The sequence below is a fragment of the Chiloscyllium punctatum genome, chromosome 46 (assembly GCF_047496795.1).
Source record: "Chiloscyllium punctatum isolate Juve2018m chromosome 46, sChiPun1.3, whole genome shotgun sequence".
Classification (NCBI taxonomy): Eukaryota; Metazoa; Chordata; class Chondrichthyes; order Orectolobiformes; family Hemiscylliidae; genus Chiloscyllium; species Chiloscyllium punctatum.
The window spans coordinates 49496532-49508918 of record NC_092784.1 but is presented as its reverse complement, the minus strand read 5'-3'; the positions used below and the strand labels follow the sequence as shown (position 1 = coordinate 49508918).

Below are 12387 nucleotides of genomic sequence, written 5' to 3'. Positions count from 1 at the left end.
ATTTCTAATTTGTTTGTTTTATTCCTTATGCTGTGCCCATGTGTATAGAATGGTTGATTGCATAACAGAAACTTTGGACCTGATGCAGTTTTTGAAGCAGGTTTCAAACATCCTTGTTTTTCATAACTACTGTTGTATTTTGATATTCTGATTTTTTCAGATGGTAAAGTATTCACATTATGTTTAATACTATTTATGATCTGCCGCTGAATTTGTTGCCCTCTTGTGAAGGTAAGTGCAAAAGTGAAAGGCAAAGATTCACACCACTGACCCAGGCCAGCTTGTGGGCACCAACCTGTCACTGGGCCATCTCCCTGGAAGTGAGCTGGCAGTTTGAAAGGCTAACCTCATGCAAGTGGCATGCAGTCAAATAATGAGAATTAAAAGCCCATCAAGGCCTATCATCAAACACTGATAAATGTTCCAGTTGGTCTCTGTATGTCCTGTAAGATTTCAGGTACTAGGCCAGTTGCCTGGAAGCGGTGTCCCAGTAGCAGACCAGGGGTAGGGTGGGGGCACTGAAAGTCAACACCCATGCAAGCTTTGAGATCTTGTCTGCCCCTCGAAACTGTTGTAGTCTGGGCAACTTATATACGTTGCTTAATCTAAAATTTTAAAAAATTTGACTGCACACTCTTAAGATGTAGAAAGCCACTCACCTTAGGCACCTTATCTATCTCTTCCCTGATTAAAGTTGCTTTTTTTCCCCAGTTGGAGGAATTCCTAATGGCCCACCATTTGAAAGTACACCTTTCACTCTTAACTATACAGTGAACTTGCGCACTGGCCACTAATCTGCAAACTCGAGGAAAATCCCTGCCAAGTGACAGTCTCTCAAATTCTCTGGGACCATGACCTCTACTTGAGCCTGACTGAAGGATCGTATTCCAAACCCATAACCCAAAATTCTGCCACTGGATGTTTCTCTCGTCACTTTTTAACCACTAGAATATATTCTGTTTTATTATTATTCTGCCCAAGCCCTTCCCCTCTCTTTATTGGTTTATTACATAATGTCTTGCAAAACAAATTCCATGAGGTTTCCTTATTAAGGCAAACTCCATTGTGATTTTAAATAAGGGCAGCTTGGAGAATCTACAACAATGTCATAAAATGTTACTGTTAATTACTTTTCATGTTAAAATCAAAGCACATCAGTGTGTAGATTGTTTTAAATAAAAACTCATATTTCATCTGTTCATGTGAGTAAGCTCTGGACTTCTAAGCTAATTCAAATCTGAACACTATCTCTCATTCACATTTAATTAGCTCCATTGTTTCATCAGTTCTAAACCAGACTGTTAGAAGTCAAAGATCAAAGAAAGAGATATTTTTATATAACACTTGGAACCACTTTCTTCAAGGTGGAATGGGAGTCTGAAGTGGAAAATGATCCAATCAGCTATAGCATTGAATGGTTGAATAAAAGGTTTACAAGCCTTATGGCGATTTCACATTCTTGTATCTGTTATGATGGGAAAAGTTAGGACATGCTGTCTCTCCACTCAAAGTAAAATCACAGCTTCAGCTGCACATACGTAACTCTGAGAAGTTATTTATCATGACTGAAAAGACAGCAAATATAATTTGATCCCCTTCCTATCGTTTCAGACAGAGAATTGTACCGAGAAGAGATAGGAATGTCGCAAATAAAAACTTATTAAAAGCAGTAAAAAGATGTGAACCATACTACAGTGAATAAGTTGTTAATCCATCAAAAAACATTTTGCAGAAATGTATCTCATTCTAGACTGTTTACATTGGTATTTATTGGCAGAGATGCATTGTTACTTCAATAAATTAAGTCTAGAAAAAGCATGATTCATTCTGGCTTGAATTGTGGCTCCTAAAATTTAACAGCATCGATGGCAGTCAGTAAAAGTCAACAAAGTATTTGATGGTTGACCCCAAAACTAGCTAAGAAAAACTAGCTACCCGAAGAAGGAGCAGCGCTCTGATAGCTTGTACTTCCAATAAACCTGTTGGACTATAACCTGGTGTTGTTTTTTTTAAATTAAGAAAAACTTGCAATTTATTTTTAAAATGCTTTGTGGAATCTTGAACTATTTTAAAGATATTTCAAAACAAGGACTTTTAAGAGTTGATGTCAATTATAAAGTGATCAATTAGAATTTTCTTGAAGAAGAAGAAATAAGATGCATGTGATCTGGTGACCCTTGACCAGAAAGGAAGTTAACATACAAAAGCCATGTGGCCAAATGCAAAGGAGAGTTGCAGATAAAGTGAGAACAACAAAGGCACATTCACAAGGAACTGTTTGTGATAAGTCTTTAAGTACTGAAAGATGCCAAGATAGGGTTGAGTCAGGAATTATGAATTTAACTGAGTTTTGCTAGAGTCAACCAGATCATTTTATTGGGCTTGTTAAAACAGACTGAGAAATCTGTGGCATCGAGACTGGACTTGAACCTAGCTAAGGAAGTTCTGTGGGCATGTGTCTTTCAAGTGACATCAAAATCTGGGCACCTTGACTGAAATACAACTGCTGTTGAATGTAATTTGAAGGTTAACTTGATTCAGTAGGGAAATAAGAAATCCTTTATACTAGAGGCTGAGTTAAAGAACTTTGGAAGTGCACATGGTGAAACATATCTGAGGGATGCAGGTGCAAGACACGGCTTTGTTAAAATGACATTAATATTTCTAGTTGAAGGGCAATTTATGAGCTAATTATGCTTAATTTGCATTGGTTCGGATTCTGGCAAAGTTACAAAAAGTGAAACCTTACTGGCAACCTCTTCATTTCGCAATTGCTTGGCAAAATTAGATTATTTTGGTTTACAGTTTTGCCATAAGGATTGTAACAAAAGGCATTCCATTCTAATGATGTAAATCGATAGTGGCAAGTCTCTTAAAAGGACATAAGAAAAAATGCATGCTAATACGTTTAATTGCTCTGTTGGCCGAGAGCATTTAAAAGTTACATAAAATATTCAACAGTTTGTATAAATATAGTTTGTACGAAGATTCAATACATCATGCTCTATTGTTTACTTACCTGCTGCGATGCCTGAACTTGCTGTACCACCTGTGTCGGCACTCCAGACTGTGCACCAGCTGAAGAGGAGCTGGAATCTGAACCTGTCTCGGTTGGCCTCATGTTTGCTTCTAAACAAAAACAGTAACATTTCTTAAAACATGTTCATAACCTCTGTATTTATTTGAGAAAATGTTCTGTTTTTGAAAATCTAAAGTAACAAATTATCTAAGGACAAGAACAGAAATTGTTGCAGAACTAAGCGGGTCTGGCTGCAAGAATGGAGAGAAAACAAAGTTAATATTTTGAGTCTATCTGGAACCTGAGTTGAACATAGGACACAGAAATAGAACATTACAGTGCAGTACAGGCCCTTCGGCCCTCGATGTTGTGCCAACCTGTGAAACCAATCTGAAGCCCATCGATCCAAAACTATTCTGTTCTTGTCCATGTACTCTCCAGCAATTTCTTTGTTTAAGTTTATTTCAGATCTCCATCACCCACAATTGTTTGTTTAAAATTATGTAAGGAATTTGTGATGTAGCAGGGACATCTTTAATCCAACACTGTCAACCTCACTCATTTAATTCACAATTCATTGTTCCAATGATATCTCATGATGAACTTGGCTTTTTTTGCTTTACCTTTTATAAGTCAGGGTATCATTTACCAAGATATTGAGAACCACAGGAAGCAGGAGCAGGAAAGATCTTAAGGCCCATCAAGCCATCTTGCCATTCAGTACTGATTTGGTCATACCGATCTTCAGCTTCAAATTCACTTTCTGCATGCTTCGCTGTTTCTTGATTCACTGAGTGGCCAAAAATCTGTCTATTGCAGTCTTAGATATATTCCATGATGGAATATTCACAATTCTCTTTACCAAAACTGGAGAACAGTACCTTTGTTAATAAGCCAGTAAACAGAGACCTGGTCTAATGCTTCAAACTCGTGAATTCAAATTCAACCACGCACAGCAGCTGTAATTCAAGTAATTAAGAAATATGGAATAAAAACACTGATCTCATTAATAATGGTGAAATCATTAGATTCTGTGGAATCTCATCTGATTCACTAATGTAATTCACAAGAAGAAACCTGCCATCCTTATGCAGTCAAGTCTATAACCTAAAGCAACATAGATTAAATGTCTTCTGATATGACCAAGCAAACAGCGAGGCCTGAGCATGCTTGATCATTCAATATGATCATGAATGCTCTTCTACTTCAATTCCACTTTCTTTCTGCAACAAAACAGGAACAATATTGCAGATTGCAGTTCCATACCAGTACCTAATCACGGCACTGGAACGGCCCAGACAATTATTCTTGACAAGTCCTGATATAAAATCTCCGGTCTATTACATGGAGGGCCATGCAAAGACTTTCCTCAAAGCTATGGCTACCAGACTTTCTGATAGATAGGAACTAAACCAACTACTATTTGGTCATGGGTCCTGAGGCTTGTTTAGGGACAGAATTGAAAGATTGTGCTCGCATGCTGAAAAATAAATCAGCTGATTTGCAAACCATAACACTGAAATCAGCCATTATGTCTACTATGATCCCAGCTGATGGCAATAATGGACAAGTCAGATCACAGAATGAAATTTAGCTTGACATATCATGTGTCTAATGTTTGTAGCTGGTTTACTGCGGTGATTAGTCAATCAAATATTCACACGAGGTTGCAGATGTTCTTTAACAGAATGCAAGTTTATTAGACAAAGGAAAGAAGCAAAGTCATACATACGTTGAAGACAATTGAAAAAGGTCTTAACATAAGTAGCAAAACAAAGTTTCAACCTGTTGCCCAACTTTAGACTCAATTTTATTAACCTAAATATCATGCATTAAAACTCTAAAAAAGTATTTAAAAAGTTTGCAAGTCCAAATTCACTACTGGTGTTATTTCATACCTGAACAGATCATAAAATATCCACAAAATGCTGCTATTTTGATGTAAATAATTTCCATTATGTCCATCAGTTTCAGTTATTTGGTGTGATTAAAATTAATTGAATTCAGTTTAAATCATATTACATTTACTTATGTTCAAAATTCTATAGATTCTGGCATGATTCCTGTAAATTTGAAGCAAGCACACCTCACCCCGATTTTTATGAAGGGAATGAAGCATCTTCTGAATCTTCATTAATGACCTTCCCTCCATCAAAATGTCAAAAGTGGGGATGTTTGCTGATGATTTGCCCAATATCCAGTGCCATTCATGATGCCTCAACGACTGAAGGTCACATTCAAATGCAACAAGTTTAGGACAATATCCAAGTTAAGGGCTGACAAGTGGTATGTAACATTATGTCTTAAAATATTCAGGCAATGATCATCTCTAGTAAGAGAAAATCTAACCATCACCCCTTGACATTCAGTTGCATTCCCATTGTGGAACTCCCTCTCACAACATCCAGGAGATTATGACGGATCAGAAATTGAACTAGTCATACAAATACCATGGCTACAGGAGCAAGTCAGAGGCTAGGAATCCTACAGCAAGAAACTCACCTCCTGACTCCCCAAACCCTGTCCCCCAATTATGAGGCATAAGTCAGGAGTGTGATGGAATACTCCCCACTTACCTGGACGAGTGCAGATCTAACCACTCTCAAGAAACTTAACACCATCCCAGGATACAGTAACCCATTTAATTGGCACCATACTGACAAACATTCACTCCATTACCAGCACACAATAGCAGTCGTGGGTACTATTTGCAAGATGCACTGCAAAAATTCACCAAGACACCTTAGAGAGACCCTTTCAAATCCATGGCTATTACCATCAAGAAGAACAAGGGCAACAAATACCTGGAAACACTACCATTTATAAGTTCCCCACTAGGCTCCACACCCAGTCCTGACTTGGAAATTTATCAACGTTCCTTCGCTATCACTGGGTCAAAATCTTGGAATTCTCTCCCTAACAGCAGTCTGGGGTAAATAGATGGCAGTGGTTCAAGAAGACAGCTCACTACCACCATCACAAGGGCAATTAGGGATGGGAAATAAATGCTGGCTAAGCCAGCAATGTCCACATTCTAATAATGGATTAAAAGGTATACATGTTCAGTGATCAACCAGCATATTAACCAAACTGCAAAATAAAACTCATGATCTATCAAGCTATGTTTCTCTCTGGGTTCTGAACTGTCCAAGTTATCAACAGCTGGGATCATAAGATCACAAATCATAATGTTTAGAACTATATACAGAACAACGTCAATTATCCGAATGAGACAGGCGAGGAGTATTTTGTTCGGATAATTGATTGTTCGGATAAAGGAAAAAGCTTTTACAGGACTCGAGATTTTGTTCGGATAAAACGAAATCTTGGTAACGAGGCTGTTCTGTACTGCTGAACATATTCTATGAACTGAGCATAATGAATTGAAAGATTAATAAAAGTGCTCTCACCTCAGTCAGAAGTAAATAATGTAGGCTGACAATGCAGTAAAGTGCAATGGGACTGAGATGTCAAATAAACTAAATTCATTCTTCTTTTATTGCATTCGAACTAATCAATTATGCCTATAATCTCGTCAAATTTTTCCAAGAACATTGGTTCAACTCCTGATGCTGATGCATTATGAATAAATGGAAAGGGAGTCAGTAGCATCGCAGTTGCTGGAATTAATAACTAAAATTCCATTTATATTGTGCTTTTCACAATTTTGCAGACTGTCATGGCAGTGGCTCAGTGGTTAGCACTGCTGCCTCACAGTGCTAGGGACCCAGGTTCAGTTCCAGACTCAGACGACTGCCAGTGTGGAGTTTGCACATTCTCCCAGCGTCTGCGCGGGATATCTCCAGGTGTTCTGTTTTCCTCCCACTGTCCAAAGGTGTGCAGGTTAGGTGAATTGGCCATGCTAAATTGCCCATAGTGTTTAGGGATGTGTAGGTTAGGCGCATTAGTCAGGGGAAATGTAATAGGGTAGGGGGAATGGGTCTGGCTGGGATACTCAGAGGGTTGGTCAAGTGGCCTGTTTCTATTCTGTGGGAATTCTATGAATACCCTTAAGTGTTTCAGAGCATTTGAAGTGTAGTCACTGTTATAACTTGGGAAAACCTGGCAACAGATTTACACATAACAAAGTCCACAAAAGGTTCACAATAGGTGAGTAAGAAATTGGACTCATTGTGATGACTACCATGTTAAATAACCTACCAAAGTTTGTGGCTCACCACCACTTTCTCAACGGTAACTGGGAAAGGGCAAAAATGTTGACTCAGCGATTTCATGTTATAAGAAAATCACGCAATAGCAGTGTCAATTAAACTAATGGGGCAGGAATCATATTGTATCCAGAAATTTTGCATTCTACAAATAACCATCTAAATTCTTCAATTGTGTTAAAGCCAATTCGCATTGAAAAAACGTGTTATAGCAGAACCGTCTGTACTTGGGTGAGATATGAAAGGACAAGTGGCTCCAGGAAGTCATTCACCAGTTAAGAGAACTGGATTTTCAGATGCAAAGAAAGAGGTAGAAACAGGAAGGAAATTGAAAAAATCGTACTCGTTAATCACTGAGATTATTCTAAACACTTGATCATAGTTGCAATTTAGAAGTATATTGTTGAAATATAACAGTAATCGAGAAATTACATTGAAAAAAATTCAAATAAAAAATCTCATGCAATGAATATTGCAAAGCATAAAATATGTGAATCACTGTGTACAATGTTGGAGGGGGTCAGTTTAGCTCAGTTGGCTGGACTGTGAAGATGTATGATGCCAACAGCATGAATTCTAACTCCACACTGGCTGAAGTTACCATGAAGGACTCTCCTTCTCAACCTCTCCCCTTGTCTGAGGTATGGGACCCTCAGGTTAAATCATCACCAGTCATGTCTCTGTCTCTCTCTCTCTCTCTAAAGCAGGCCTTTGGCCTGGTAAGACTATGGCGACTTGGCCTACAATGTTAGAAGGCTGGGGTGTACCATTTTATTGTTCTGCAAACCCTTGCCCATAAACTACCTGCTCTGCATACAATTGTCAGTGATTTTTCAGTGAAATTGAGCAATTACAAAATAACTTTAACTTGCAGAACTCTAGTGACATAAAGACATCCAAAGCAAGTTGCTGAGCTTTATACTTATTTTTACTAACCACAAGTTAATCCAGGTAGTTAATACTTAATTTTGCATGCAGTTATCTGGCTTTCTTTTGTTTTTCTGTTTGTGGTTTATATCATTCTTGTGTATCTAAATGCTACTTCAGACCAATGTAGGTAGGCACTTCAGGAAGTACTTTGGAAGATCTGTCTTTGAAAATGATACATTTGCCCATCTGCCCTCTCAGATAGGTATAAAAGATTAATGACGTGATTTCAAAGCTCAGCAGGCAAGTTGTTCCTCAGCGTCAAGGCCAAAGTTTGCCCCTTAGTCAACATCATGTGTAACAGATTATTTGGTCATTATCTCAATATTCAAGGGACACGCTGTGCACAGAATGGCTGCTGTGACTATACTTCAGAAGTACCTCTTTAGAATTAAAAACACTTTAGAATGTCTTGAGGTCAAGAAGATGCCATACAAATTCATTTATTTTTCTTAGCTTTAACATGCCCTTTGATCACTAATCTTTGTTTCATGCTGGTAAAACAGATTGGTAAAGTTATCATTACTAATTTTGGATCACCAATCACAGTTATTGCTCTGTCTAGTCAAAGAAAATTCAAAGTTTAGTTTATGTCTGATTGATGCTATAGAGATATCCATCGTCCAAGCATATAGCAAACATTAAATTGGAAGCTACAAAAAAGTCTTGCTAATCTATTTTCTTTTAAATCTCTCACTAGATCTCGCTATTGATTTTGACAGTACTTTTTCTTTGTATTGCTTCTACTTTCTTGAAAGAATACAGTAACTTTTTTGAACAGCTGGATTTTCAAAGTTTAGTATGCTGTTTACACATCTTTTGCTCACTGCTCATTGAGAATTGATCTCAAGCTAATTTAAATGGAAATAGAGATAATCTACCACAAGGAGCATTTTGTTCTAAACTGAACTTGCATCTTCTAAGCTGTTTGCTTACACTATTTGTTCTTCGCCCTGTTGTAGCTATGATCTCACAGGGAGCACTACATTCTGACTTCCTACACAAGTTTTTCCTGATCAGGTGACAAGAGGCATACTTACATCAGAGCTTGATAAGCAAACTGACATTTTACTTATATCCACATAAGAGTTGCAACAATAACTGCAAAGATTAAATATTATTTTTGGAAAAGGATACAGTACTTTGTTGCATTGTACATTAATAAATACCTCAAGTGCTGTGCAAAAAAAAACTTACTTTTATTGTTTTGATTTTGATCACAATCTTTCATCATTCACCATTGTTAATTGCTAGGTCAACATTTCTCATTCAAATGTGCTATATCAGCTAAGGCAAATTATAGAATCTGACCACTGTTTGACTCAGCCACATACTGATATACTATATGTCAACTGATGATAGAACAAAAGTAATAAATATAAGGCGAACGCCAACATACTCATCTTGAGTCACAAATTGCGGTTCAAGAGAGTTGCAGAGAGTTATGTTTACATACATATATATAAAATTGATACTGATACTTCATTGCATCTATTCTATGTAACCAGTGGCAGATAGGACACTTGTCATACACAGGACCCAAAAGGCAAACTCATGGAGTTGCCACTGACCTCCTGAGGCAAAGGAAAAGTGGGGGGCAGTCTCGTTCAAATATTGCTTGATCAATATTCCTGCATTGGGAAATGAGCAGTTTGCATAGAGCTGCACCCTCAACTTCCCACCCCAATTGTGCTCAAAACCACCACACTATATCCCATCGTGCCCTGTCACATAGGCCTTCAGCAAACCTCGGCCTCTCCTTGGACACATTGCTGGTAGCTACCACCTCTCCTACTGGTGCAATGGATAGCTTCCAGCATATCAGAGGCTTGTACCAGAATTTTCACCCATGCTTGATCCAGTTGGCATTTAATTTGGTAGCCATTCCTGAAAGTAACACCAACTGTAGCATTGAATGGCAAGAACAGACTACTCCAATTACATATTTTCCCATACCACAAATGGCACAGTTTCCAAAGCGAAGAAATCTAAAAATCAGAAAATTAACCTAACGTGATTGTGTTGCTCACCTCTCACCAAAACGTTGGAAGGTTCATGGAAGAAACCTGGTTACTAGTCAATTATCATTCTTTGGCAGTTGAGGAAAAACAAAATATTGGAGAAGTTAATGTAGAGTTCTAGAATATAAGAGATCAAAACCATAATGTCTCAGAATTCATTCTTTTATTACAAAAGCCAAAATGTAACCTACCAAGTTTATACCTTTCAGTATATATACATTGACGGTCTGGATGACAGCAAGGGGATAGTGCTTGCTTCATACATAAAAAAATTTCAACTAAGAAAGCCTTAAGTTCTGGAGCATAAATTCCCTAATTCAATATCACTTTAAATTTGGAACGATCTATAAGCAATTTGTGTTGTTCAGCAACAAGCACGTAGCAGGCAGATCGATCAGCCAATCATGTTCAAGAATTCGTAGACAACAAACATGAAAGTAGAAGTAGGGGAAAAGAATTACATTTAAATTATTTGAAGGAAGTGAAATAAGGATTTGAAAATACATGAGATTAAGGCAGAACTTAACTGTGATAAAACAATCATTATAAATAAAAAAAACCTCATTTTTAGATTCTACATTATTTAAATTTTCTTCTGAAGGTAACCAGGCCATGCGTTAGAAATCAGGCCAGGTGTTAGATTTGGAGGCAGGAAAGCACTTTGGTGATAGTGACCACAATTCGGTTATGTTTACTTTAGTAATGGAAAGGGATAGGCATGTACCGCAGGGCAAGAGTTATAGCTGGGGGAAAGGCAATTATGATGCAATTAGACAAAGTTTAGGATGCATTGGATGGGAAAGGAAACTGCAGAGGATGGACACAATTGAAATGTGGAGCCTATTCAAGGAACAGCTACTGTGTCCTTGATAAGTATGTACCTGTCAGGCAGGGAGGATGTGTTCAAACGAGGGAGCCATGGTTTACTAAAGAAGTTGAATCTCTTGTCAAGAGGAAGAAGAAGGTTTATGTAAGGATTTTAAGACATGAAGACTCAGTTAGGGCGTTTGAGTGTTAAAAGTTAGCCAGGAAAGACCTAAGGAGAGCGCGAAGAAGAGCCAGGAGGGGACATGAGAAGCTGTTGGTGGTTAGGATGACGGAAAACCTTAAAGCTTTCTTTTGATATGTCAGGACTAAAAGAATGACTAGAGTAAGATTAGGGACAGTCAAGGTCGGTAGTGGGAAATTGTGTGTGGAGTCAGAGGAGATAGGAAAAGCGCTAAATGAATATTTTTCGTCAGTATTCACACTGGAAAAAGACAATGTCGTCAAGGTGAATACTGAGATACAGGCTACGAGACAAGATGGAGGTTTCACAAGGCGGAGGTGTTAGCAATTCTGGAAAGTGTGAAAATATATAAGACCCCTGAGCTGAATGGGATTTATCCTAGAATTCTCTAAGAAGATAGGGAGGAGAATGCAGATCCTTTGGCTTTGATCTTTATGTCATCATTGTCTACAGGAATAGTGCCAGAAGACTGGAAGAAAGCAACTGTTGTCCCCTTGTTCAAGAAGGGGAGTAGAGACAACCATGGTAATTATAGACCAGTGAGCCTTACTTCAGTTGTGGATAAAGTGTTGGAAAAGGCTATAAGAGGTAGGATTTATACCTCTTATAAGGAATATGTTGTTTAGGGATAGTCAACACGGTTTCATGAAGGATCGGTTGTGCCTCACAAACCTTACAGAGTTCTTTGAGAAAGTGACCAAACAAGTGGATGAGGGTAAAGCAGTTGATGTGGTGTATACGGATTTCAGTTAAGGCATTTAATAATGTTCCCCATGGTAGGCTATTGCACAAAATACAGAGGCATGGGATTGAGGGTGATTTGGCGGTTTATTTCAGAAATTGGCGAGCTGAAAGAAAACAGAGGGTGGTGGTTGATGGGAAATGTTCATCCTGGAGTTCAGTTACTAGTGGTGTACCTGTTCTGGGGCCACTGCTGTTTGTCATTTTTATAAATGACCTGGATGAGGGTGTAGAAGGATGGTTAGTAAATTTGCAGATGACACAAAGGTCGGTGGAGTTGTGCATCGTGCCGAAGGATGTTGCAGGTTACAGAGGGGCATACAGATAAGCTGCACAGCTGAGCTGAGAAGTGGTAAATGGAGTTTAATGCAGAAATGTATGAGGTGATTCACTTTGGAAGGAGCAACAGGAATACAGAGTACTGGGCTAATTGTAAAATTCTTGGAAGTGTGGATGAGCAGAGAGATCTCAGTGTCCATGCACACAGATCCCTGAAAGTTA

The 12387-nt window shown here is 38.3% G+C and overlaps 1 protein-coding gene across 3 annotated transcripts in view; it reads right to left on the bottom strand.

Annotated features, from left to right (window-relative positions):
• Positions 1 to 12387, bottom strand: part of rfx1a (regulatory factor X, 1a (influences HLA class II expression)) — a 145232-nt gene that overhangs the window by 93228 nt on the left and 39617 nt on the right. For all 3 annotated transcript variants that reach the window (XM_072564169.1, XM_072564170.1, XM_072564171.1), the window contains exon 3: positions 3020 to 3129. In XM_072564169.1, coding sequence (XP_072420270.1) covers positions 3020 to 3129 — 110 coding nt within the window. The remainder of the gene's footprint in view (positions 1 to 3019; positions 3130 to 12387) is intronic.